This window comes from Oncorhynchus mykiss, chromosome 6, assembly GCF_057628025.1.
Source record: "Oncorhynchus mykiss isolate SJ-2025 chromosome 6, ASM5762802v1, whole genome shotgun sequence".
Lineage (NCBI taxonomy): Eukaryota > Metazoa > Chordata > Actinopteri > Salmoniformes > Salmonidae > Oncorhynchus > Oncorhynchus mykiss.
The window spans coordinates 12,224,440-12,248,024 of record NC_143027.1 but is presented as its reverse complement, the minus strand read 5'-3'; the positions used below and the strand labels follow the sequence as shown (position 1 = coordinate 12,248,024).

The following is a 23,585-nucleotide window of genomic DNA, read 5'->3' as shown; positions in this document are numbered from 1 at the left end:
TGATGGCCTTGAGATAGAACCTGTTTTCCAGCTTTTCCAGCTTCCAATACGATTAAATTATTTCGTTACATTATAAACCGAAGTCTATCAGAATTCCAGTATTCCAATAAATGTTATACCCCTTGATCTTCAAGAATAGGACTTGGAAATATGGAAGTATAGATTAGACAAATTGTTTTACCTGAGCATATCCCCAAAACTAAGGACTTATTAGCCAGCCCTACTCTGTTGTTTACGATGTTGTCATGGAGGACTGATTGGGCTCATTGATTAGAGTTATAAAATAAATGCTGCGCTCATGGAATGGCATGCTTTGACTACTACTGAAATTGGTGACACTTTGATATCTTGATAACATGCAGCTGTTTAAAGGGCAAATCCACAGATGAAAAAAACAAAAAATAACATCTGAGGGATGGGCCTGGAGACATGTATCCACTCTCTCAGATTAATAGACAGAGCTATGGATGCAAGGACTGACCCTCCATGATGTCAGTTATTGTTTTAACCACGTTATATCCCATAGGACGGCGCAAAATTGGCCTGGCGTCGTCCGGGTTTGGCCGGGGTAGGCCGTCATTGTAAATAAGAATTTGTTCATAAATGACTTACCTAGTTAAATGAAGGTTAAATAAAAAATTGAAAATTAGGCTATACAGTTTAATCTCATGAGGGATTTCTAAGTTATATTCTTCAAGAATCAATGGATATTATTATAATTTAAAAGTCCAAAAATGGATGTGGCAACTACAGATTTCCCCTTTAAGTCTATCAGAAGTGTTCGCGTTTAAGCTTGTGTCCATTAGGTCTATGGATGTATTTTTTTATCAGCATGAATTAGATTGAGCAATAAAAGCACCACTTTTATTCCATAAACTGAGATCCGCACTGTGCAGCTGTTGTTCCATAGGCTGGGATCCACACTGTGCAGCTGTTGTTCCATAAGCTGAGATCCGCACTGTGCAGCTGTTGTTCCATAAGCTGAGATCCGCACTGTGCAGCTGTTGTTCCATAGGCTGGGATCCACACTGTGCAGCTGTTGTTCCATAAGCTGAGATCCGCACTGTGCAGCTGTTGTTCCATAAGCTGAGATCCGCACTGTGCAGCTGTTGTTCCATAAGCTGAGATCCGCACTGTGAAGCTGTTGTTCCATAGGCTGGGATCCACACTGTGCAGCTGTTGTTCCATAGGCTGGGATCCGCACTGTGCAGCTGTTGTTCCATAGGCTGGGATCCGCACTGTGCAGCTGTTGTTCCATAGGCTGGGATCCGCACTGTGCAGCTGTTGCAAGAGCACATTTTTCACTGGCTGTCTACTGGTTTTTAAACAATGATTGATAGGCAGCTTAAACTTCTTGAATTCAACCATTATTGGGTTCAAATACACATTTAGATTTATGAACAGCCATCCACAACAACCACAATCCGTAAGGCGCGAATAGCTAAATGAGAGAGCAACAGTGTGATTCACATCAATGTGCTATGTAGATATCAATAATAAGTGATATCTGTATTGCCGTAGACTAAACCACTGCTGTCATCCTTACCTCCAAGCATTTATTCAAGTTGGATAATATTTGGATGCCAACAGCAGTCGCACCATTGGAAGACATAGCTTGGACTGTAGCCTCCTGCTCTTTTCCAGCAATCCATCAAACACATTTGGTGTGTCATCATAGTGGTCTCTGACTTGTGGTCAGACTCGCTCAGGTGGAACAAACTTAAACTTGCGCCTTTTTTCAATGCTGATTTGAACGTCATTGAGAACACAGATAGTCTCAAACCTCCTTTCTGAATTTAAAAGTAATCCTCGAAGTAACCATCTAGTTTTTCAAAGGTATCTCTAATCTGATTACAATATTTTTGCTGGTAACATAACGGATTACAGTTACAGTTTTTTTGTAATCCCTTACATGCAATGTATTACTCCGAAACCCTGCCCAAGGTTTTATTCGGGCCCAATAACTGCTGCCCGGAATCACAATTCTAAGCAACCACCTTTTTCAAAGGCTCCATCCCAGATCCTTCCTGTATCGTCCCTCCTTTTTTCTCACCATACAGAGCTGCAAAACAAACCGGAAACAGAATTACCCCATTTGTTAATTTAAATAAAGCCTGACTTTTTGCCTAATTCAACAACAGAATGTGGTGTGTGGAGTCGCTAACTATCTGTTTGCTTTGGAAAGGTCGCTTTGTAATGACGGCGGCAGGGTGGGGTTTCAAACTATGTTCCCATCTTGAGCCCTTCTTAAGAGCAACTTGAAAAGAACAACAGGACAGAAAGGACTAAACAACTGACACACCACCCTAGTGGAGGTGCAATCTCAACGCTGAAGTAAAATGACACAGCTTCATGCTCTATTTGTTGCCCTAGGTTGCTCTGAGCAACCGCGTTGTGAAGTAAATTGAGCACAGCTGTAGCGCAATAGGCAACGCATCCTAATACTCAACTTGTTTGATTGGAAGGGAGAGCTTGTTTGCTCTCTCGCGCGGCTTAGGTGCTTATATGGAGAGCAGTTGGTATTTGTGATGTTTACTGGGTCATCATGGATAGGCTGTGGCTCTGGGCTAGTGTCCCCCCCTGTCATCCTGGGGTTTCCACACTAATGTTGCTCTGGAAATATAACTAGCTCCCTGAGAATGACCGTATGCGGATGGTCCTCTGACAATTTGAGAGTTACGAAAGCAGTAGTTATGAAACTCTTCACACGTAAATACTATACATACTAGGGTGAAATATATTCTTGTAACACTGACGTTACTGTCAACCTGATAAATACAAGCCGGCTGTACAAACATGTTATTCACCCCAACGACAAGACATGAGTCAATACGCAGACTTATTATGTCCTGTCAAGAAACTAACACTCTGGCTCACACAAACGTTATGCAATTCACACCTGCGTGTTGTTATCTGTGTGTGTGAAAGGGGGCAGAGTTTATAGTTTATTAGTATTCTATGTATAGTATAGTATATAGTGTAGACGATATACAATACTGTGTGTTTACACCAGCATGGTACTTTGATGAATTAGCTGCAGTCTGATGATGATGATGCACCTAGAGAGTTGTACGAGAGATGAAGAGGCATAATTCTGCAGTGTACTTGACCTGCCATCTGGACGTTCTGAAGCTCTCCTGGCTGTCTGGCAAGTTTTGCAGCCACAGTCCTTTTCCCTCTTCTCTGCCTGTCTCACTTTCAATCCCTCTCTCTTTCTCTTCCTCCCTCTCTCACTTTCAATCGTCTTTCTCTATCTCTACCTGCCTGTATCTCTCTCTCGCTCTCTCTCGCTCTCTCTCTCTCTCTCTTTCTCACTCTCTATTTTTTTATCTCTCTCTCTCTGCCTTCCTGTCTCACTCTCATTATTTCTCTCTCTCTCTTTCTATCTCTATCTCTCTCTCTCTTGCTTGTCTCCTTTCTCTCCAGCCGAGTTAGGACACTCGGTGTCCTCCTTCTCTTTCCCTTCTCACCCTCCCTCACTCCCTCCATCCCTGGTGTTTTGCACTGGCGCGGGGCTGGATGTCAGACGGTGTTACATAAGCAGAAATATTGCTATGGGTTGGTAGTGGCACAAGGCTCTGTCCCAAGGGTTAATTAAGCTCTGCCATCAGAGAGCTGAAGGATTTACTGTAGGACACACACACAGGTTCCTGGATGGGTACCCAGGAAGAATTTGTCACTTGTTGTTTATTTTGGTTTGCGCATTGTGATGTAACAGGTCTGCAGGATGTCACTAAGGTGTATCTTATATTGTCAGCTGTTCCAAAATACATGCATGATACCACAGCCATCAATCATCCAATTACTAGTCTGCAGGGGGAAAGTGTCAATGGACAAGTGTGTTTCTGCTTGTGTAAGGTCTTTGACGTGCAAGAGCTGTATATGTTTGTGTGAAAGATGGGAGAGGTGTATAGTAAAGTGCATAGTCTGCAGGCAAATGTTGTGTTGCTGTGTGTTTGTGCATTAGTGTGTTTCTGTGGCCTCTCAGATATCTCTCTCTCTCGCTCTCTCGCTCTCTCTCTCTCTCTCTCTCTTGCTCTCTCTCTCTCTCTCTCTCTCTCTCTCTCTCTCTCTCTCTGGCTCGCTCTCTCTCTCTCTCTCTCTCTCTCTTGCTCGCTCTCTCTCTCTCGCTCTCTCTCTGTGTGTTGTAGATCTGTTTCCTGGTGTCTGCGTTTCGTGGCCGTGTCTACTCAGAGGACAGCTGTGCCGTTCTGGGCCTCTTCTCCCACTACTTCCTCCTGAGCCAGTTCTGCTGGATGCTACTCCAGGTAAGGCCTACTGTTGACACCAGGGCTCCTCCAGGTAAGGCCTACTGTTGACACCAGGGCTCCTCCAGGTAAGGCCTACTGTTGACACCAGGGCTCCTCCAGGTAAGGCCTGCTGTTGACACCAGGGATCCTCCAGGTAAGGCCTGCTGTTGACACCAGGGATCCTCCAGGTAAGGCCTGCTGTTGACACCAGGGCTCCTCCAGGTAAGGCCTACTGTTGACACCAGGGCTCCTCCAGGTAAGGCCTACTGTTGACACCAGGGCTCCTCCAGGTAAGGCCTACTGTTGACACCAGGGCTCCTCCAGGTAAGGCCTGCTGTTGACACCAGGGATCCTCCAGGTAAGGCCTGCTGTTTACACCAGGGCTCCTCCAGGTAAGGCCTGCTGTTGACACCAGGGCTCCTCCAGGTAAGGCCTGCTGTTGACACCAGGGCTCCTCCAGGTAAGATCTACTGTTGACACCAGGGCTCCTCCGGGGAAGGCCTGTTGACACCAGGGCTCCTCCAGGTAAGGCCTGCTGTTGACACCAGGGCTCCTCCGGGTAAGGCCTGCTGTTGACACCAGGGCTCTTCCGGGTAAGAACTACTGTTGACACCAGGGCTCCTCCGGGTAAGGCCTGCTGTTGACACCAGGGCTCCTCCGGGTAAGGCCTGCTGTTGACACCAGGGCTCCTCCGAGTAAGGCCTGCTGTTGACACCAGGGCTCCTCCGGGTAAGGCCTGCTGTTGACACCAGGGCTCCTCCGAGTAAGGCCTGCTGTTGACACCAGGGCTCCTCCGGGTAAGGCCGGCTGTTGACACCAGGGCTCCTCCGGGTAAGGCCTACTGTTGACACCAGGGCTCCTCCGGCTAAGGCCTGCTGTTGACACCAGGGCTCCTCCAGGTAAGGCCTGCTGTTGACACCAGGGCTCCTCCAGGTAAGGCCTGCTGTTGACACCAGGGCTCCTCCGGGTAAGGCCTGCTGTTGACACCAGGGCTCTTCCGGGTAAGAACTACTGTTGACACCAGGGCTCCTCCGGGTAAGGCCTGCTGTTGACACCAGGGCTCCTCCGGGTAAGGCCTGCTGTTGACACCAGGGCTCCTCCGGGTAAGGCCTGCTGTTGACACCAGGGCTCCTCCGGGTAAGGCCTGCTGTTGACACCACGGCTCCTCCGGGTAAGGCCTGCTGTTGACACCAGGGCTCCTCCGAGTAAGGCCTGCTGTTGACACCAGGGCTCCTCCGGGTAAGGCCTGCTGTTGACACCAGGGCTCCTCCGAGTAAGGCCTGCTGTTGACACCAGGGCTCCTCCGGGTAAGGCCTGCTGTTGACACCAGGGCTCCTCCGGGTGTTCCCTGAATCGGTTCCAACCCCTGCTTCTCGCCAGCTGTTACTTTTGTCCCAAGGCTATATTACTCCCGCCCCACCGGCAGGTACAAAAGTAACGTTGTGGAAGTTCTGTTCTCAATCTATTTAATTTTAACTCAATTACCCTAGGTATTAAATGTGGCTGGGATTCTCCTCCTTGGACACTGGGTCCTTAGACACCACTTTGATTAAAAAAAAGTTCCTCTCTTTCGTGACATCATGTGAAAGTTGTTTTTGAAAATCTTCCGACCACCATAAGTTTGTGCGAACAGCTTGATTTGATTGGCCTGTTTTTGCACAATGTGTTTAATTTGATTGGTTACTGACTAAACAACGATACCATTTTTTTCTGGCTCCAAGGGCTCCCGCTCGCAAACTTTCCATCATGATCTACTAATAATGATAGCCTACAAAATTCTAGTCTGTAATGGATGGTTTTAAAAAGGTACCAAAGTACAATACTTAATTCAAAACTTACTTACAGTAAGTAAAATTACTGACTGAAAAATACTCAAAGAACAAGTACTCGGAATGGCTACTCAATTACAGTAAGGAGAGTATTTGTAATTTGTTCCACCCCTAGGCAAAACTGATCCTAAATCAGCAATCCTACTCTGAGACTTTTGAAACATATGCCCCCTGTTCTAACCCTAAACTAACCAGGACAACATTGTTTTGATAAGTCTCATTACATTACATGTTCCATCTGTTAATCCAACCATGTGAATAAACAGGTCATGTACCATCAGGTCTGAAATTACAGTATTGACACCCTTGATAAAGACAAGCAAAAATTACTGTATAAAATACATTATTCAAACTAAAAAAATTGGGTGTGGCAGGTAGACTAGTGGTTAGAGTGTTGGACCAGTAACCGAAAGGTTGCTGGATCGAATCCCTGAGCTGACAAGGTAAAAATCTGTCATTCTGCACCTGAACAAGGCAGTTAACCCACTGTTCTTAGGCCACCATTGTAAATAAGAATTTGTTCTTAACTGACTTGTCTAGTTAAATAAAGGTTCAATTTAAAATAAAAAAATATGTAAAAAATACTGTGCTATATTGTATGGTGGGACAGTAGCTCATGAGAATATCGATGATATCTCTGGCTCTGTCAGCTACACTTGCACACTCTATATATCTAAACTAGATATAAATATGTGGGGTAAAACACCAACATTTCTGCATCACTGTGCCTTCCCCTGGCTCTGTTGACATGTTCCTACCCTTCCTTATACTCCATACTATTGATCAGAGGATTACCCCCCTCTCTTTGAGTCAGCAAGTATCAGCTTTTTTCTAAGTGGCATATGCGGGGGCGCCAGCCAGGAGGCTTTCGTAGACCATGCTTATTTCACTCATCAAGCATTGAGTCAACGGTGCGCTGAAGCGCTGCAATGGGGAAATACAGGTTGACCCCTTGACAGAACACAACAGTCTGTAGTTGAATCAGCCAGGCTATGAGTCGTTACACTGGGCACCTTGGATAGAGATGTCCTCCCAGAACTGTCTTTCTGTACCGTAGGGCTCCACAACAGTGCATAACGGCTAACCAACACCTGCCAAAGCCTCATCCGGCTTAACCGGAGCAAGGGAACAGCACAGCACAAACTCTAATGCAGTTATTTGCACGCCCAGCTATCACTGCTGGAGCTCAATTAAAGTGGCACTCTGTTAGCTGTCTAATATGATGCGTTACACAACAGTCTCTCTCTTTATCTCTCTCTCCCTCTCTAGCTGTCTGTCTCCCTCCAACTCTCTCTCTTCATATAAATTCAATTCAAGGGGCTTTATTAGCATGGGAAACATATGTTAACATTGCCAAAGCAAGTGAAGTCGATAATATACAAAAGTGAAATAAACAATAAAAATGAACAGTAAACATTACACTCACAGGAGTTCCAAAAGAATAAAGACATTACAAATGTCATATTATGTATTTATACAGCGTTGTAACGATGTTGAGGGCCAAATAGCATTCTAGTTTGCTCAGTTTTTTTGTTAATTCTTTCCAGTGTGTCAAGTAATTATCTTTTTGTTTTCTCATGATTTGGTTGGGTCTAATTGTACTGCTGTCCCGGGGCTCTGTGGGGTGTGTTTGTGTTTGTGAACAGAGCCCCAGGACCAGCTTGCTTAGAGGACTCTTCTCCAGGTTCATCTCTCTGTAGGTGATGGCTTTGTTATAGCTGTCTCTCTAACAAAATACATGAGGTTTTTAACTTAGTCAACATACAGTAAATAATATTCATATTTAGGCTTTGACCGAAACACATTTAGATGCATGTAAATGATGGGCAAATTAACATTCATGGATTTAGTCTACATAGAAGGGACAGGAATAGGAATGGTGGGGGTGTTGCACTGTATATTCAGAATCATATACCTTTTAAGAGAAGGGGGGACCTTCATGTATGTCGGGTAGAGGCACTATGGGCTCAGGTACATCTGCCTAACCAGGCACCCATATTGGTAGGATGTGTGTATAGACCTCCTAGCTCTACGGTGTCCTATCTGGATGACTTATGTACTGGGTTTGACCAGGGCACAGATAGCAACAGAGATGTATTTATCTTGGGTGATTTTAATATACATTGGAAGGATCACAATCATTTGAATAGAACAAAATTGATGAGATATTCCAAGAACTGTGGTTTGAGACAAATGGTTAACTAGATCGTCAATTAAGTTGGGTCATCGTTCAGACACGTGCATTGATCTGATTTTCTGTAATATACCATTGCAATGTTTAAAAGCCAGATCAATGCCAGTGGGCTGGACAGACCATAATATTGTGACCATAACCATGAACACCAAGGTTTCAAAGAAACCCCCTAGGATTGTGGTTAAGATAAATTTTAAAACATTTAATCATGAGCTATTTCTAAATGATTTGGCTGCTGTACCCTGGGAGCTGATTTATCTAGAGGATGATTTAAATCACGCTACAGAATGTTTTATTGATTTGCTCACTGAGGCAATGGACCATCATGCATAAGAAAGAGTACAGTTGGTGCTCGTCCATCTCCATGGATTGATGATGAACTGGGTGAGGCTTTTTCTCAAAGAAATATGGCAAAAGTCTTAGCAGCCAAGTCAAAACTAGAAATTGATGAACAGAATTATAGAACATTACGTAATTATGCAGTTAAATTGAATCGAAAGAGAAAAAAAGTTATTTTACAACAATGCTTTTATTGATTGTAAAAATTATTCTAAAAAGGTATGGAATACAGTTCAGGGCTTACTTGGTACATCTATCTCATCATGCCCATCTAGTGTGGAGGTGGACGGGAGAATGATAACAAAACCAGTTGATATTGCCAATCATTCTGCAGATTTTTTAACAAAGAAAATGAATTTACCGAGCAACATACATTCTTCCAAACAAGCTATTGTCCAATGGATTGATGATCATATTATGAGCAACAAGATCTGCTCTTTTAGTCTGCAAACGGTGTCAGTGGAGGAGGTGTTAAACCTATTGAAGTCATTACCTGATGGTAAATCTACAGGTTATGGTCCTATGGACAATTTTTTGCTTCGCTGTGCTGCTCCCCAGATTGCAGTTCCACTGAGATACATATTTAATTGGTCACTGGAAAAGGGGATGTTTGCAAATGTATGGAAGCATACGAAACTGTGTCCTATTCCGAAAGACTGCAAAGAACCCATTATTCCTGCCAATAGTCAACCAATTAGTTTACTCCCTTCACTCAGTAAGATATTGGAGGGTATTGTGAGTAGACAAATATGGGAGTACATGGAAAAGAATGATCTGATTACAGCCAATCAGCATGCTTATCGCAAAAACCATTCCACTACCACTGCATTGGTTGACATGACTGATCAGTGGCTCTCCTACGCCCTACCCTCTCCTCCGCCCTACCCTCTCCTCCACCTCCCTCCTCCACCACCCCCCTCCTCCTCCTCCAACCCTCTACTCTTCCTCCTCCTCCTACCCTCTCCTCCTCCTCCTCCTCCACCCCTCTCCTCCACCCCTCTCCTCTCCTTTTCCTCCTCCCTACCCTCTCCTCCACCCCTCTCCTCTCCTCTTCCTCCTCCTACCCTCTCCTCCACCCCTCTCCTCCTCCTCCTCCTCTACCCCTCTCCTCCTCCTCCTCCCTACCCTCTCCTCCACCCCTCTCCTCCTCCTCCTGCCTATCCTCTCCTCCACCCCTCTCCTCCTCCTACTTATCCTCTCCTCCACCCTCTCCTCTTCCTCCTCCCTATCCTCTCCTCCACCTCACTCCTCTCTTTTGTCCTACCCCTCTCACTCCTCTCTTTTGTCCCACCCCTCTCAGGCGGTAAACTTCTGGCAGGTGTTGGTGATGAACGATGAGCAGACAGAGAGACGTTACCTGGTCTACTTCCTGCTGGGCTGGGGACTTCCTGCTCTGGTCATCATCATCCTGGTCATCGTTCTGCTGGGGGGCTTTGGCTGGACCATACACCGTGTCTACGGCTTGGTGCATGGGGATGTGTGAGTGAAGGAAATGCACTCAGGAGTACACACACAAACACACACACACACACACACACACACACACACACACACACACACACACACACAGGAGTACACACACTCACCGGAGCGCACACACACTTGGTGAATGAAAAGGGAAATGCCCACATGCTTTGTACGACACAAACACAAATTATTCTTACATATACACACACAGTACTTAACTCAGCGCCTGATGTTATATAGATAACACACACACACTTAATCATAGGAATGTGTAAGTTACACACCTATATGTTCCCAGTTCTGGTTACTTGAGTAGGTCCATTCCAGTCTACCAGGTGTCTACCCAGCTTCCTTGTTAGGCTATGGTCAACAACCAGGTCTATGGTCAACAGCCAGGTCTATGGTCAACAGCCAGGTCTATGGTCAACAGCCAGGTCTATGGTCAACAGCCAGGTCTATGGTCAACAGCCAGGGCTATGGTCAGAAGAATAGTTTAGTCAGCAGGTCCTGAGGTGGACCTACTGAATGGATCATAGGACTAATGAGTTTCTCTCATACACCTCAGGGAGCTGTATCTACACCTCAGGGAGCTGTATCTACACCTCAGGGAGCTGTATCTACACCTCAGGGAGCTGTATGTACACCTCAGGGAGCTGTATCTACACCTCAGGGAGCTGTATGTACACCTCAGGGAGCTGTATGTACACCTCAGGGAGCTGTATCTACACCTCAGGGAGCTGTATGTACACCTCAGGGAGCTGTATGTACACCTCAGGGAGCTTTATGAACACCTCCGGGAGCTGTATGTACACCTCAGGGAGCAGTATGTACTGCACATAGTGGTCCTTACTCAGAATTAACCCTGCCCACGACTCTGTGTGTGTGTGTGTGTGTGTGTGTGTGTGTGTGTGTGTGTGTGTGTGTGTGTGTGTGTGTGTGTGTGTGTGTGTGTGTGTGTGTGTGTGTGTGTGTGTGTGTGTGTGTGTGTGTGTGTGTGTGTGTGTGTGTAAGAGCGGTACAGGGGGTGGAGGGTGGGAGAGCGGCACAGGAGGGTGGAGGGTGGGAGAGCGGTACAGGGGGGTGGAGGGTGCGAGAGCGGTACAGGGGGTGGAGGTTGGGAGAGCGGTACAGGGGGGTGGAGGGTGGGAGAGCGGTACAGGGGGGTGGAGGGTGGGAGAGCGGTACAGGGGGGTGGAGGTTGGGAGAGCAGTACAGGGGGTGGAGGGTGGAAGAGCGGTACAGGTGGTGGAGGGTGCAGGTTGTAGAGCAGTTCAGAGGGTGGAGGTTGGAAGATAATCACTTCTGAGTGATTAACTCTACATTGAAGTTGATAAGGAGCCAGTGTGTATAAGGTAGGTGTGCATATGAGGAAGGTTTAATGATTTAATGTCCCGAGCTGTAGTTCTCAAACTGGTCTGCATATAAGAATTCATGGCCCATTTCAAGTGGAGGACATCACATCCTTACAGCATGATATTAATCTGCATGTTGTGCACAGGAAGCCAGGAAATTCACTACATGGTAAAAAATAAATAACTGGTAAGTAACTGCTTCCACGGCTTTTAAAAAAACTTTTCAGTCAGTGTTACCTGAATTTAACATTTTTAGCTGGCCCAAACTTGAGAAAGCATGGGCAAAATTAACATTTTTGCTCAACTTTTTAAGTCCCGCGTCCCAAAAATCTCTCCTTCTCCCTGAACTATGCACTTGTTCACTCCTTCCCACTAATGTAAAAGCATCAGAATTGGTGTAAGCATGGTCTAGAGTGAATTTCCATAAACCAGTCATTTCCTTTCAAATCTATGAGGGAAAGTGAACAAGTGCACACTTCGGTAGAAAGGAGAGATTATTAGAATGCAACCCAAGAGTTCCAGGACCAACTCTTCTCACAAGGACACACAAACACCACACCACATGTCTGTTTGCCCTTCCTCAAGCAGGAAGAACATGATGTATTATTTATAGTATTATTATTATTTCACATACTTCACATTCTACTATGTCTAACATGTATTATTTATCCAGGTGGAGGAGGGTACAGCTGTATTTGTGTCCTGTGAGATGGCACCGTTGGCATGCTTATTGAGATAAACGTAAAGTCACAAGATAGGGTTGTTTTTTTCCCCAGAGCCAGACACAGACTCCCAACCTTCTTAGTGACACCATTGGAACACAACAGGTACTGGACAGATTATGGGAGTGAATTCCTAATAGATTACCACAAAGGAGGGGGAGAGAGAAAGGCAGGGAGTAGGTCTGGGCAGAGGCAGAACAAATTGGAGAGAGCGAGGCAGGCAGGCAGGCAGAGTCAGGCAGGCAGAGTCAGGCAGGCAGAGTCAGGCAGGCAGAGTCAGGCAGGCAGAGTCAGGCAGGCAGAGTCAGGCAGGCAGAGTCAGGCAGGCAGAGTCAGGCAGGCAGAGTCAGGCAGGCAGAGTCAGGCAGGCAGAGTCAGGCAGGCAGAGGCAGGCAGGCAGAGGCAGACAGGCAGAGGCAGGCAGGCAGGCAGGCAGGCAGGCAGAGGCAGGCAGGCAGAGTCAGGCAGGCAGAGGCAGGCAGGCAGAGGCAGACAGGCAGAGGCAGGCAGAGGCAGGCAGGCAGGCAGAGGCAGGCAGGCAGGCAGGCAGGCAGGCAGGCAATATGAATATTGTTCCTGCTGTATTGTTTAGATCCATAACAAGGAACCATGGGGGGTCTGACTGTGGCAGGCCATAGAGCAGCTAGCTGCTTGGCCTAGCTTGGACTGGACACCATGGCTAGGCTTAACACTGGGAGGGTAAATTGAGGGCCTTTGGGGCTGGGATACCCCTCTGAAAGAACACACGGACTTGCTGCACTCTCCCTAGGCAGTGTGTTGTGTTTGTGGTGCTGTCCTGAACTCTTTACCCTCTCCAACCATGGTGGAATGTGCTGCTGCAAGGGCACAAACACTGAGTGTGAGCTTAAACACACTCATTCACACAGACAGACACACACCACACACACCATACACATACCATACACACACCACACACACACACACACACACACACACACACACACACCATACACATACCATACACATACCATACACACACCACACACACACACACCATACACACACCATACACATACCATACACACCACACACACACACACCATACACACACCATTCACACACCATACACACACATACACACACCATACACTAACACGGCAAAGTAAATGCTCTGTATTTCAGCTCATCAACCTATAATTATGATGTATTTAAAAGCTACACTAAGATCAAATATGACACTGAACTCAGGGGGGTCTATTTTCGGCTGGCGTTAAGACGGCGCTAGTGTCAAACGGTCGTTCAATCACAATTTCCACCTGTTAATAAAGCCAGCACTCTGTTATTTTCAAACTGTTGCTCGGGGATTGGTAATTAACCTATCTTAGATCAGCTTGCTTGTGCTAAGATGGTAGTGGTGGAAATATTTAAGGTGTGTCTTAAAAACATGATCTAAAGTGTTAATTTCAGGCAGCCCTGTTAGGGATATTTAAAACCAACCAAAAGCTGGTTTTAGCTGGTTCTGACAGCGGAAACAGCCTATCCAGCTGTGATGCAGACTTCCCATATGGAACAAGAGTAATATGCTTTTAGTGCCTGTATACTTCATATTTACAAACATTAAAAAACATGTTTTTTGTTTTGTTTGTATTTTTGTTGTTGTAGTTCTACCCCTTTTTCTCCCCAATTGGTAGTTAATCTTGTCCCATCGCTGAAACTCCCGTACGGACTTGGGACAGGTGAAGGTCGAGAGCCATGCGTCCTCCAAAACACGACCCTGCCAAGCCGCACTGCTTCTTGACACGCTGCTCGCTTTACCCAGAAGCACCAATGTGTCGGAGGAAACACTGTGCAACTCGTGACCGATGGCAGCTTGCAGGCGTGTGGCCCACCACAAGGAGTCGCTAGAGCACATTGGGACAGGGTAATCCCGGTCAACCAAACCCTCCCCAAACCCAAACCTAAACGACGCTGGGCCTCATGGGTCTCCCGGTCAACGGCTGGCTGTGACACAGCCTGGGGTCGAACCCGGGTCTGTAGTGACACCTCAAGCACTGCAATGTGCCTTAGACCACATTTGGGAGGCCCTTGTTTAGTTTTATTTGATTAAAAACCAAACATAGCCTCACCTCCTCTCAATGAAGGCTTTTTGTTGTTGTTGTCCAATTAGTCCACAAATTAGTCAAGACTGTGGATAAAGAGTTTTGCTCATAAGACCGCTTGGAAATACATTTTAATCACCAAAGCTTTATTAAAAGATCAAGTTTGAGAGGAGTGAAACAGTGCGCTGACATTGCCTTTTTATCTATGTATTGTAGGCAGGCTTACATTATTTTACGTTTTGGACGTGCGTAAAACCCCTCCATGATGTTGGCTACATGTGTCCATGCCCATCATGAAACGAGACATGAGAACCGGGGAACCTCGTATTTAGAAGATATTTCCCTGTAACAATTGCTTGAATTCCGTTTCATATTTTCAAAAAGCCAAGTCCTACGTAGGATATACCTAGCCTAGGCCTACTATAAAGAAGCATGGTTCAAGGGCAGTCTTTTTTTATCCTTACGATTTTATAATAGCATTACATTTTACATTTGTTTGTTTAAAAAAAATACAGATTGCTTGTTTTTTGTTTAATTTGACTAAAACCAAACATATTAGAATGTTTTACCATCCTGGTTTTATGGTGAAAACGTCTGTGGCGCTCATTTACCATCCTGGTTTTATGGTGAAAACGTCTGTGGCGCTCATGCAATGCAACTTCTGAAGAAGTGTGAATGCGATCTGATCTGTAAAATGGTTCCCATTAAGTTCATAACACAATTATATTTGGCAGCACTATAACAGTGGACATTCTCCTTTTCTCTTGATATTGGATCTTTGTCCAGCTACTGTGAAAAGTTTAGATGTGTTCGTAAAGCCCTCCTCAGTCTGCGTTGTTTTAATATTATATGCCCACAGGAAGCCATGGTGGTGCCTGTAAGTGTATTTAGACAGCCTATTTAAAACAATTTATTGTTTTGTTTTGTTTCGCTGTCTTTTTAGGCCTTATCAATAATGAATTCAATCTTGCTTACCGATCATTTTTGGCATGTCCATGCTCAACCATAATGCAATTTTACAGTAGACCTAGCTCCTTTATCAGTGTGCATGCTATGTAGGCCTATATATTTCCATATTGAAGCCATGCAATTACTTACAACAATGTGGACTGCAAATAGGTTGAAGTTAATGTATTAAGCAAAGATGGGATAGATCTACATTTTTTTTATTTTCGCTTTTGAAAGCTGTTTAACAAACTATAAGCGACTAACATTGGAATTGGAGTTGATTCAAAGTCAACACATGAAAGACCGTAAACACAACTTGAAGCAACCACATATTTAGCCATGGAGCAGGTTCTATTTAGCCATGGAGCAGGTTCTGATTGGCCAGTGAAGGGGTCAAGCCTCGACACATACAATTGATTTATTAATCCATATCCAGCCATTTAGCACCACTGCCAGCACTGCACCCATCGGTCTTGCTTGTTATCAAAAAGATTTCTGACACACCCTTGAACTGATAGCACCACCACCAGCGCTTAGATTGACCATTGCATTAGGTTTGTTAAGATAGAGCCCAGGATCAGTATTTGACCAGAGCTTGGAAGAGAAGTGTTAGATGTTTTATTTGAAGTGGTCAGAGACAGTGGTGGATCTGATCCCCTGCCAGATAGTTCTAACCATTCCCTAACCAGCAGCAGAGGCGAGAGCAGTCCTGCCCTTTTGCCACGCTCTCCACCTGTCTGTCACTTTGGCACCCTGAAGACTGGAGAGAATACAAGCGAGGGCAAACAGAGCAGATATATCGACATAAAGCTTCTAAAAAAAACAAGACTCCATTTTAAAAAGGAGGGAAAATCTTTTGTTTGTCCCCTCCCGAAAGTCTTAAACAGAAAAACACTTTAGTGTATTTAGATGTTATCCCCAGGTTGCTTCAGGGCTGAACTAGTGGTGAGAGGGAGGTTTAACTTCATGTTTGTACAGAAAGGAAATGTCTTTGAAGCTTGTTATTAACTGGGAATTCTGAGTGTGTTGTGAAGGCTCAGATGTATCAGGGCCAAGATCCTGTTTAAGGATGTTGAAGCAACAAGATCTTGACCTACTGTAATGCAGCATAGTAAAATAACATAGCTTACGTTTGCTTCTTTCCTTGGCGGTTTACTGCAAGTTTTTTTGTAATAACACCCCCCCGTCTCTCTCTTTCCCCTCCTCCTCTCTCTCTCTTCTCTCCCTCCCCCTCTCTCTCTCCCTGCTCTCTTTCTTTCTTTCTACACCCCTCTCTCTCTTTCTCTCCCTCCCCCCTCTCTCTCTCTCTCTCCCTCCCACCCCTTTCTCTCTTTCTCTTCCCTGTCTCTCTCTCTCTGCAGGTGTTTCATTCCTAATATCTATGCTGCTCTGTGTACAGCAGCCCTGGTGCCTCTCATCTGCCTGGTTGGGGTACTGGTGGTGTTTATCCATGCCTACCAGGTCACGCAGCAGTGGAAGGCCTACGACGATGTGTACCGCGGGCGCACCAACAGCTCAGGTATAGTACACACACACACACACACATATTCCAGCTATAGGGCATGGGTTGGAGCATAGCAGCAACCTCCATGTCCCGAGCAACCAGACCATGTCAGAACACCTAGCCGACTGCGTCGGTCGGTCTGTCGGCCTACTGCACTATTGGAGTACCTGTCCTGTGGCCATGTAGTAGTCATTCAGTGGTCTACAGTGTGTACAGTGGGCTCCAAAATTACTGGCACCCCTGACTGGCAATGCACAAACAATGCTTAAATAAATATAAACAATATAATTACAGAGATAGACTCAAAATACCAACATGTGAGAAATACTGTACTTTATTAATGTTTCCATGGAACCAACCAAAATGATTTATTGATTTAATTAAAAATCAATGTCCTCCAAATCAAGGTTTCACAATTAATGGCACCCTTAAAGACTATTGTAAATAACATCTACCAAAATTAAACCACAAATTAAATTCCACTTATTGAAGTTTATCTAAGTCTTAAGGAACTATAATTGAGCCATTACATAACTTCCTGTTTCACTAGGGTATAAAAATGAGGTAACACGCATGCAATATCCCGCTGTCATCCAACACCATGAAGAAAACAAAAGAACTGGCAGTTCAAAAGAGACAGATGGTCGTAGACCTTCATAAATCTGGTAATGGCTACAAGAAGATCCACAAACGATTGAATATACCACTGAGCACTGTCAGGGCAATTTTCTTTAAATCAAAAGATATGGAACAGTTGAAAACCTCACGGGTAGAGGACGCAAATGCATTTTCCCCCCAGGATAGGGAGGAGGATGGTGAGAGAAGCAACAAAATCCCCAAGAATCACTGTGAAAGAATTGTAGGCCTTGGTGGCCTGCAAGTATCAGGCAATTTTGGTTGACAATCTGGTTGCCTCTGCTAGAAGGGGCGGCAGGTAGCCTAGTGGTTAGAGTATTGGACTAGTAACCAAAAGGTTGCAAGTTCAAATCCCTGAGCTGACAAGGTACAATCTGTCGTTCTGCCCCTGAACATGCAGTTAACCCACTGTTCCTAGACCGGCATTGAAAATAAGAATTTGTTCTTAACTGACTTGCCTAGTTAAATAAAGGTCAAATTTAAAAAGGCTGAGACTTGGACTTTCCAACCAGACAATGAAACATACCTCAAGATCTGTGACAACTAAATCAATGTTCGGCCATCTCAGTAGCCGGACCTCAATCCAAAGGAAAACCTGTGGGCTGAATTGAAGAGGCCAGTGGATAAGCACAAACCAAAGAATGTAATCTGCATAGATCTGCATAGAGGAATGGTCCATAATCCCTCCAAATGTGTTCCTTAACCTTGTCAAACATTATAGGAAAAGACTCCATGCTATTATCCTTACCAGAGGTTGTTGCACTAAGTACTAAATGAGGAATGCCAATAACTATGAAACCTTGATTTTGGTTAAATGTATTTTGTATTAAATAATTGTATGATTTTGGTTGGTTCCATGGAAACATTAATAAAGTACAGTATTTCTCACATGTTGGTATTTTGAGTTTATCTCTGTAATTATATTGTTTATATTTTTTAAAGTATTGTTTGTGCATTGCCAGTCAGGGGTGCCAGTCATTTTGGAGCCCACTGTAGTAGTCATTCAGCTGGTCTACAGCGTGTAGTAGTCATTCAGCTGGTCTACAGCGTGTAGTAGTCATTCAGCTGGTCTACAGCGTGTAGTAGTCATTCAGCTGGTCTACAGTGTGTAGTAGTCATTCAGCTGGTCTACAGCGTGTAGTAGTCATTCAGCTGGTCTACAGAGTGTAATAGTCATTCAGCTGGTCTACAGCGTGTAGTAGTCATTCAGCTGGTCTCCAGTGTGTAGTAGTCATTCAGCTGGTCTACAGCGTGTAGTAGTCATTCAGCTGGTCTACAGCATGTAGTAGTCATTCAGCTGGTCTACAGCGTGTAGTAGTCATTCAGCTGGTCTACAGTGTGTAGTAGTCATTCAGCTGGTCTACAGCGTGTAGTAGTCATTCAGCTGGTCTACAGCGTGTAGTAGTCATTCAGCTGGTCTACAGCATGTAGTAGTCATTCAGCTGGTCTACAGCGTGTAGTAGTCATTCAGCTGGTCTACAGTGTGTAGTAGTCATTCAGCTGGTCTACAGCGTGTAGTAGTCATTCAGCTGGTCTACAGCGTGTAGTAGTCATTCAGCTGGTCTACAGCGTGTAGTAGTCATTCAGCTGGTCTACAGTGTGTAGTAGTCATTCAGCTGGTCTACAGCGTGTAGTAGTCATTCAGCTGGTCTACAGCGTGTAGTAGTCATTCAGCTGGTCTACAGCGTGTAGTAGTCATTCAGCTGGTCTCCAGTGTGTAGTAGTCATTCAGCTGGTCTCCAGTGTGTAGTAGTCATTCAGCTGGTCTACAGCGTGTAGTAGTCATTCAGCTGGTCTCCAGTGTGTAGTAGTCATTCAGCTGGTCTACAGCGTGTAGTAGTCATTCAGCTGGTCTACAGCGTGTAGTAATCATTCAGCTGGTCTACAGCGTGTAGTAATCATTCAGCTGGTCTACAGCGTGTAGTAGTCATTCAGCTGGTCTCCGGTGTGTAGTAGACATTCAGCTGGACTACAGCGTGTAGTTGTCATTCAGCTGGTCTACAGCGTGTAGTAGTCATTCAGCTGGTCTCCAGTGTGTAGTAGTCATTCAGCTGGTCTCCAGGGTGTAGTAGTCATTCAGCTGGTCTACAGCGTGTAGTAGTCATTCAGCTGGTCTACAGAGTGTAGTAGTCATTCAGCTGGTCTACAGTGTGTAGTAGTCATTCAGCTGGTCTACAGTGTGTAGTAGTCATTCAGCTGGTCTACAGCGTGTAGTAGTCATTCAGCTGGTCTACAGCGTGTAGTAGTCATTCAGCTGGTCTACAGTGTGTAGTAGTCATTCAGCTGGTCTACAGAGTGTAGTAGTCATTCAGCTGGTCTACAGCGTGTAGTAGTCATTCAGCTGGTCTCCAGTGTGTAGTAGTCATTCAGCTGGTCTACAGCGTGTAGTAGTCATTCAGCTGGTCTACAGCGTGTAGTAGTCATTCAGCTGGTCTACAGCATATAGTAGTCATTCAGCTGGTCTACAGTGTGTAGTAGTCATTCAGCTGGTCTACAGCGTGTAGTAGTCATTCAGCTGGTCTACAGCGTGTAGTAGTCATTCAGCTGGTCTACAGTGTGTAGTAGTCATTCAGCTGGTCTACAGCGTGTAGTAGTCATTCAGCTGGTCTACAGCGTGTAGTAATCATTCAGCTGGTCTACAGCGTGTAGTAGTCATTCAGCTGGTCTCCAGTGTGTAGTAGTCATTCAGCTGGTCTCCAGTGTGTAGTAGTCATTCAGCTGGTCTACAGCGTGTAGTAGTCATTCAGCTGGTCTCCAGTGTGTAGTAGTCATTCAGCTGGTCTACAGCGTGTAGTAGTCATTCAGCTGGTCTACAGCGTGTAGTAATCATTCAGCTGGTCTACAGCGTGTAGTAATCATTCAGCTTGTCTACAGCGTGTAGTAGTCATTCAGCTGGTCTACAGCGTGTAGTAGTCATTCAGCTGGTCTACAGCATGTAGTAGTCATTCAGCTGGTCTACAGCGTGTAGTAGTCATTCAGCTGGTCTACAGTGTGAAAGTAGTCATTCAGCTGGTCTACAGCGTGTAGTAGTCATTCAGCTGGTCTACAGCGTGTAGTAGTCATTCAGCTGGTCTACAGCGTGTAGTAGTCATTCAGCTGGTCTACAGTGTGTAGTAGTCATTCAGCTGGTCTACAGCATGTAGTAGTCATTCAGCTGGTCTACAGCGTGTAGTAGTCATTCAGCTGGTCTACAGCGTGTAGTAGTCATTCAGCTGGTCTCCAGTGTGTAGTAGTCATTCAGCTGGTCTCCAGTGTGTAGTAGTCATTCAGCTGGTCTACAGCGTGTAGTAGTCATTCAGCTGGTCTCCAGTGTGTAGTAGTCATTCAGCTGGTCTACAGCGTGTAGTAGTCATTCAGCTGGTCTACAGCGTGTAGTAATCATTCAGCTGGTCTACAGCGTGTAGTAATCATTCAGCTGGTCTACAGCGTGTAGTAGTCATTCAGCTGGTCTCCGGTGTGTAGTAGACATTCAGCTGGACTACAGCGTGTAGTTGTCATTCAGCTGGTCTACAGCGTGTAGTAGTCATTCAGCTGGTCTCCAGTGTGTAGTAGTCATTCAGCTGGTCTCCAGGGTGTAGTAGTCATTCAGCTGGTCTACAGCGTGTAGTAGTCATTCAGCTGGTCTACAGAGTGTAGTAGTCATTCAGCTGGTCTACAGTGTGTAGTAGTCATTCAGCTGGTCTACAGTGTGTAGTAGTCATTCAGCTGGTCTACAGCGTGTAGTAGTCATTCAGCTGGTCTACAGTGTGTAGTAGTCATTCAGCTGGTCTACAGAGTGTAGTAGTCATTCAGCTGGTCTACAGCGTGTAGTAGTCATTCAGCTGGTCTCCAGTGTGTAGTAGTCATTCAGCTGGTCTACAGCGTGTAGTAGTCATTCAGCTGGTCTACAGCGTGTAGTAGTCATTCAGCTGGTCTACAGCGTGTAGTAGTCATTCAGCTGGTCTACAGTGTGTAGTAGTCATTCAGCTGGTCTACAGCGTGTAGTAGTCATTCAGCTGGTCTACAGCGTGTAGTAGTCATTCAGCTGGTCTACAGTGTGTAGTAGTCATTCAGCTGGTCTACAGCGTGTAGTAGTCATTCAGCTGGTCTCCAGTGTGTAGTAATCATTCAGCTGGTCTACAGCGTGTAGTAGTCATTCAGCTGGTCTACAGCGTGTAGTAGTCATTCAGCTGGTCTCCAGTGTGTAGTAGTCATTCAGCTGGTCTACAGCGTGTAGTAGTCATTCAGCTGGTCTACAGCGTGTAGTAATCATTCAGCTGGTCTACAGCGTGTAGTAATCATTCAGCTTGTCTACAGCGTGTAGTAGTCATTCAGCTGGTCTACAGCGTGTAGTAGTCATTCAGCTGGTCTACAGCATGTAGTAGTCATTCAGCTGGTCTACAGCGTGTAGTAGTCATTCAGCTGGTCTACAGTGTGAAAGTAGTCATTCAGCTGGTCTACAGCGTGTAGTAGTCATTCAGCTGGTCTACAGCGTGTAGTAGTCATTCAGCTGGTCTACAGCGTGTAGTAGTCATTCAGCTGGTCTACAGTGTGTAGTAGTCATTCAGCTGGTCTACAGCATGTAGTAGTCATTCAGCTGGTCTACAGCGTGTAGTAGTCATTCAGCTGGTCTACAGCGTGTAGTAGTCATTCAGCTGGTCTCCAGTGTGTAGTAGTCATTCAGCTGGTCTCCAGTGTGTAGTAGTCATTCAGCTGGTCTACAGCGTGTAGTAGTCATTCAGCTGGTCTCCAGTGTGTAGTAGTCATTCAGCTGGTCTACAGCGTGTAGTAGTCATTCAGCTGGTCTACAGCGTGTAGTAATCATTCAGCTGGTCTACAGCGTGTAGTAATCATTCAGCTGGTCTACAGCGTGTAGTAGTCATTCAGCTGGTCTCCGGTGTGTAGTAGACATTCAGCTGGACTACAGCGTGTAGTTGTCATTCAGCTGGTCTACAGCGTGTAGTAGTCATTCAGCTGGTCTCCAGTGTGTAGTAGTCATTCAGCTGGTCTCCAGGGTGTAGTAGTCATTCAGCTGGTCTACAGCGTGTAGTAGTCATTCAGCTGGTCTACAGAGTGTAGTAGTCATTCAGCTGGTCTACAGTGTGTAGTAGTCATTCAGCTGGTCTACAGTGTGTAGTAGTCATTCAGCTGGTCTACAGCGTGTAGTAGTCATTCAGCTGGTCTACAGTGTGTAGTAGTCATTCAGCTGGTCTACAGAGTGTAGTAGTCATTCAGCTGGTCTACAGCGTGTAGTAGTCATTCAGCTGGTCTCCAGTGTGTAGTAGTCATTCAGCTGGTCTACAGCGTGTAGTAGTCATTCAGCTGGTCTACAGCGTGTAGTAGTCATTCAGCTGGTCTACAGCGTGTAGTAGTCATTCAGCTGGTCTACAGTGTGTAGTAGTCATTCAGCTGGTCTACAGCGTGTAGTAGTCATTCAGCTGGTCTACAGCGTGTAGTAGTCATTCAGCTGGTCTACAGTGTGTAGTAGTCATTCAGCTGGTCTACAGCGTGTAGTAGTCATTCAGCTGGTCTACAGCGTGTAGTAATCATTCAGCTGGTCTACAGCGTGTAGTAGTCATTCAGCTGGTCTCCAGTGTGTAGTAGTCATTCAGCTGGTCTACAGCGTGTAGTAGTCATTCAGCTGGTCTCCAGTGTGTAGTAGTCATTCAGCTGGTCTACAGCGTGTAGTAGTCATTCAGCTGGTCTACAGCGTGTAGTAATCATTCAGCTGGTCTACAGCGTGTAGTAATCATTCAGCTTGTCTACAGCGTGTAGTAGTCATTCAGCTGGTCTCCAGTGTGTAGTAGTCATTCAGCTGGTCTCCAGGGTGTAGTAGTCATTCAGCTGGTCTACAGCGTGTAGTAGTCATTCAGCTGGTCTACAGCGTGTAGTAGTCATTCAGCTGGTCTACAGTGTGTAGTAGTCATTCAGCTGGTCTACAGCGTGTAGTAGTCATTCAGCTGGTCTACAGGGTGTAGTAGTCATTCAGCTGGTCTACAGGGTGTAGTAGTCATTCAGCTGGTCTCCAGGGTGTAGTAGTCATTCAGCTGGTCTCCAGGGTGTAGTAGTCATTCAGCTGGTCTCCAGGGTGTAGTAGTCATTCAGCTGGACTACAGCGTGTAGTAGTCATTCAGCTGGTCTACAGCATGTAGTAGTCATTCAGCTTGTAGAGCTACAATGGCTGACCCCCCCCCTTTCAACATTGTCAGAACTGGTTCATACTGCCATGTCCTTTACCATCCAGAACAGCCTCAATATGATGGCTCTACTCTCCAGCCTTAGAGAAGACATCTCAACAGCCTTCT

The 23,585-nt window shown here is 45.6% G+C and overlaps 1 protein-coding gene across 1 annotated transcript in view; it reads left to right on the top strand.

The window, feature by feature from the left end:
* LOC110525279 (adhesion G protein-coupled receptor V1) overlaps window positions 1-23,585 on the top strand; it is a 255,023-nt gene that overhangs the window by 185,384 nt on the left and 46,054 nt on the right. The window contains exons 84-86 of the mRNA XM_036979421.2: window positions 4,152-4,268; window positions 9,913-10,091; window positions 16,523-16,680. Coding sequence (XP_036835316.2) covers window positions 4,152-4,268; window positions 9,913-10,091; window positions 16,523-16,680 — 454 coding nt within the window. The remainder of the gene's footprint in view (window positions 1-4,151; window positions 4,269-9,912; window positions 10,092-16,522; window positions 16,681-23,585) is intronic.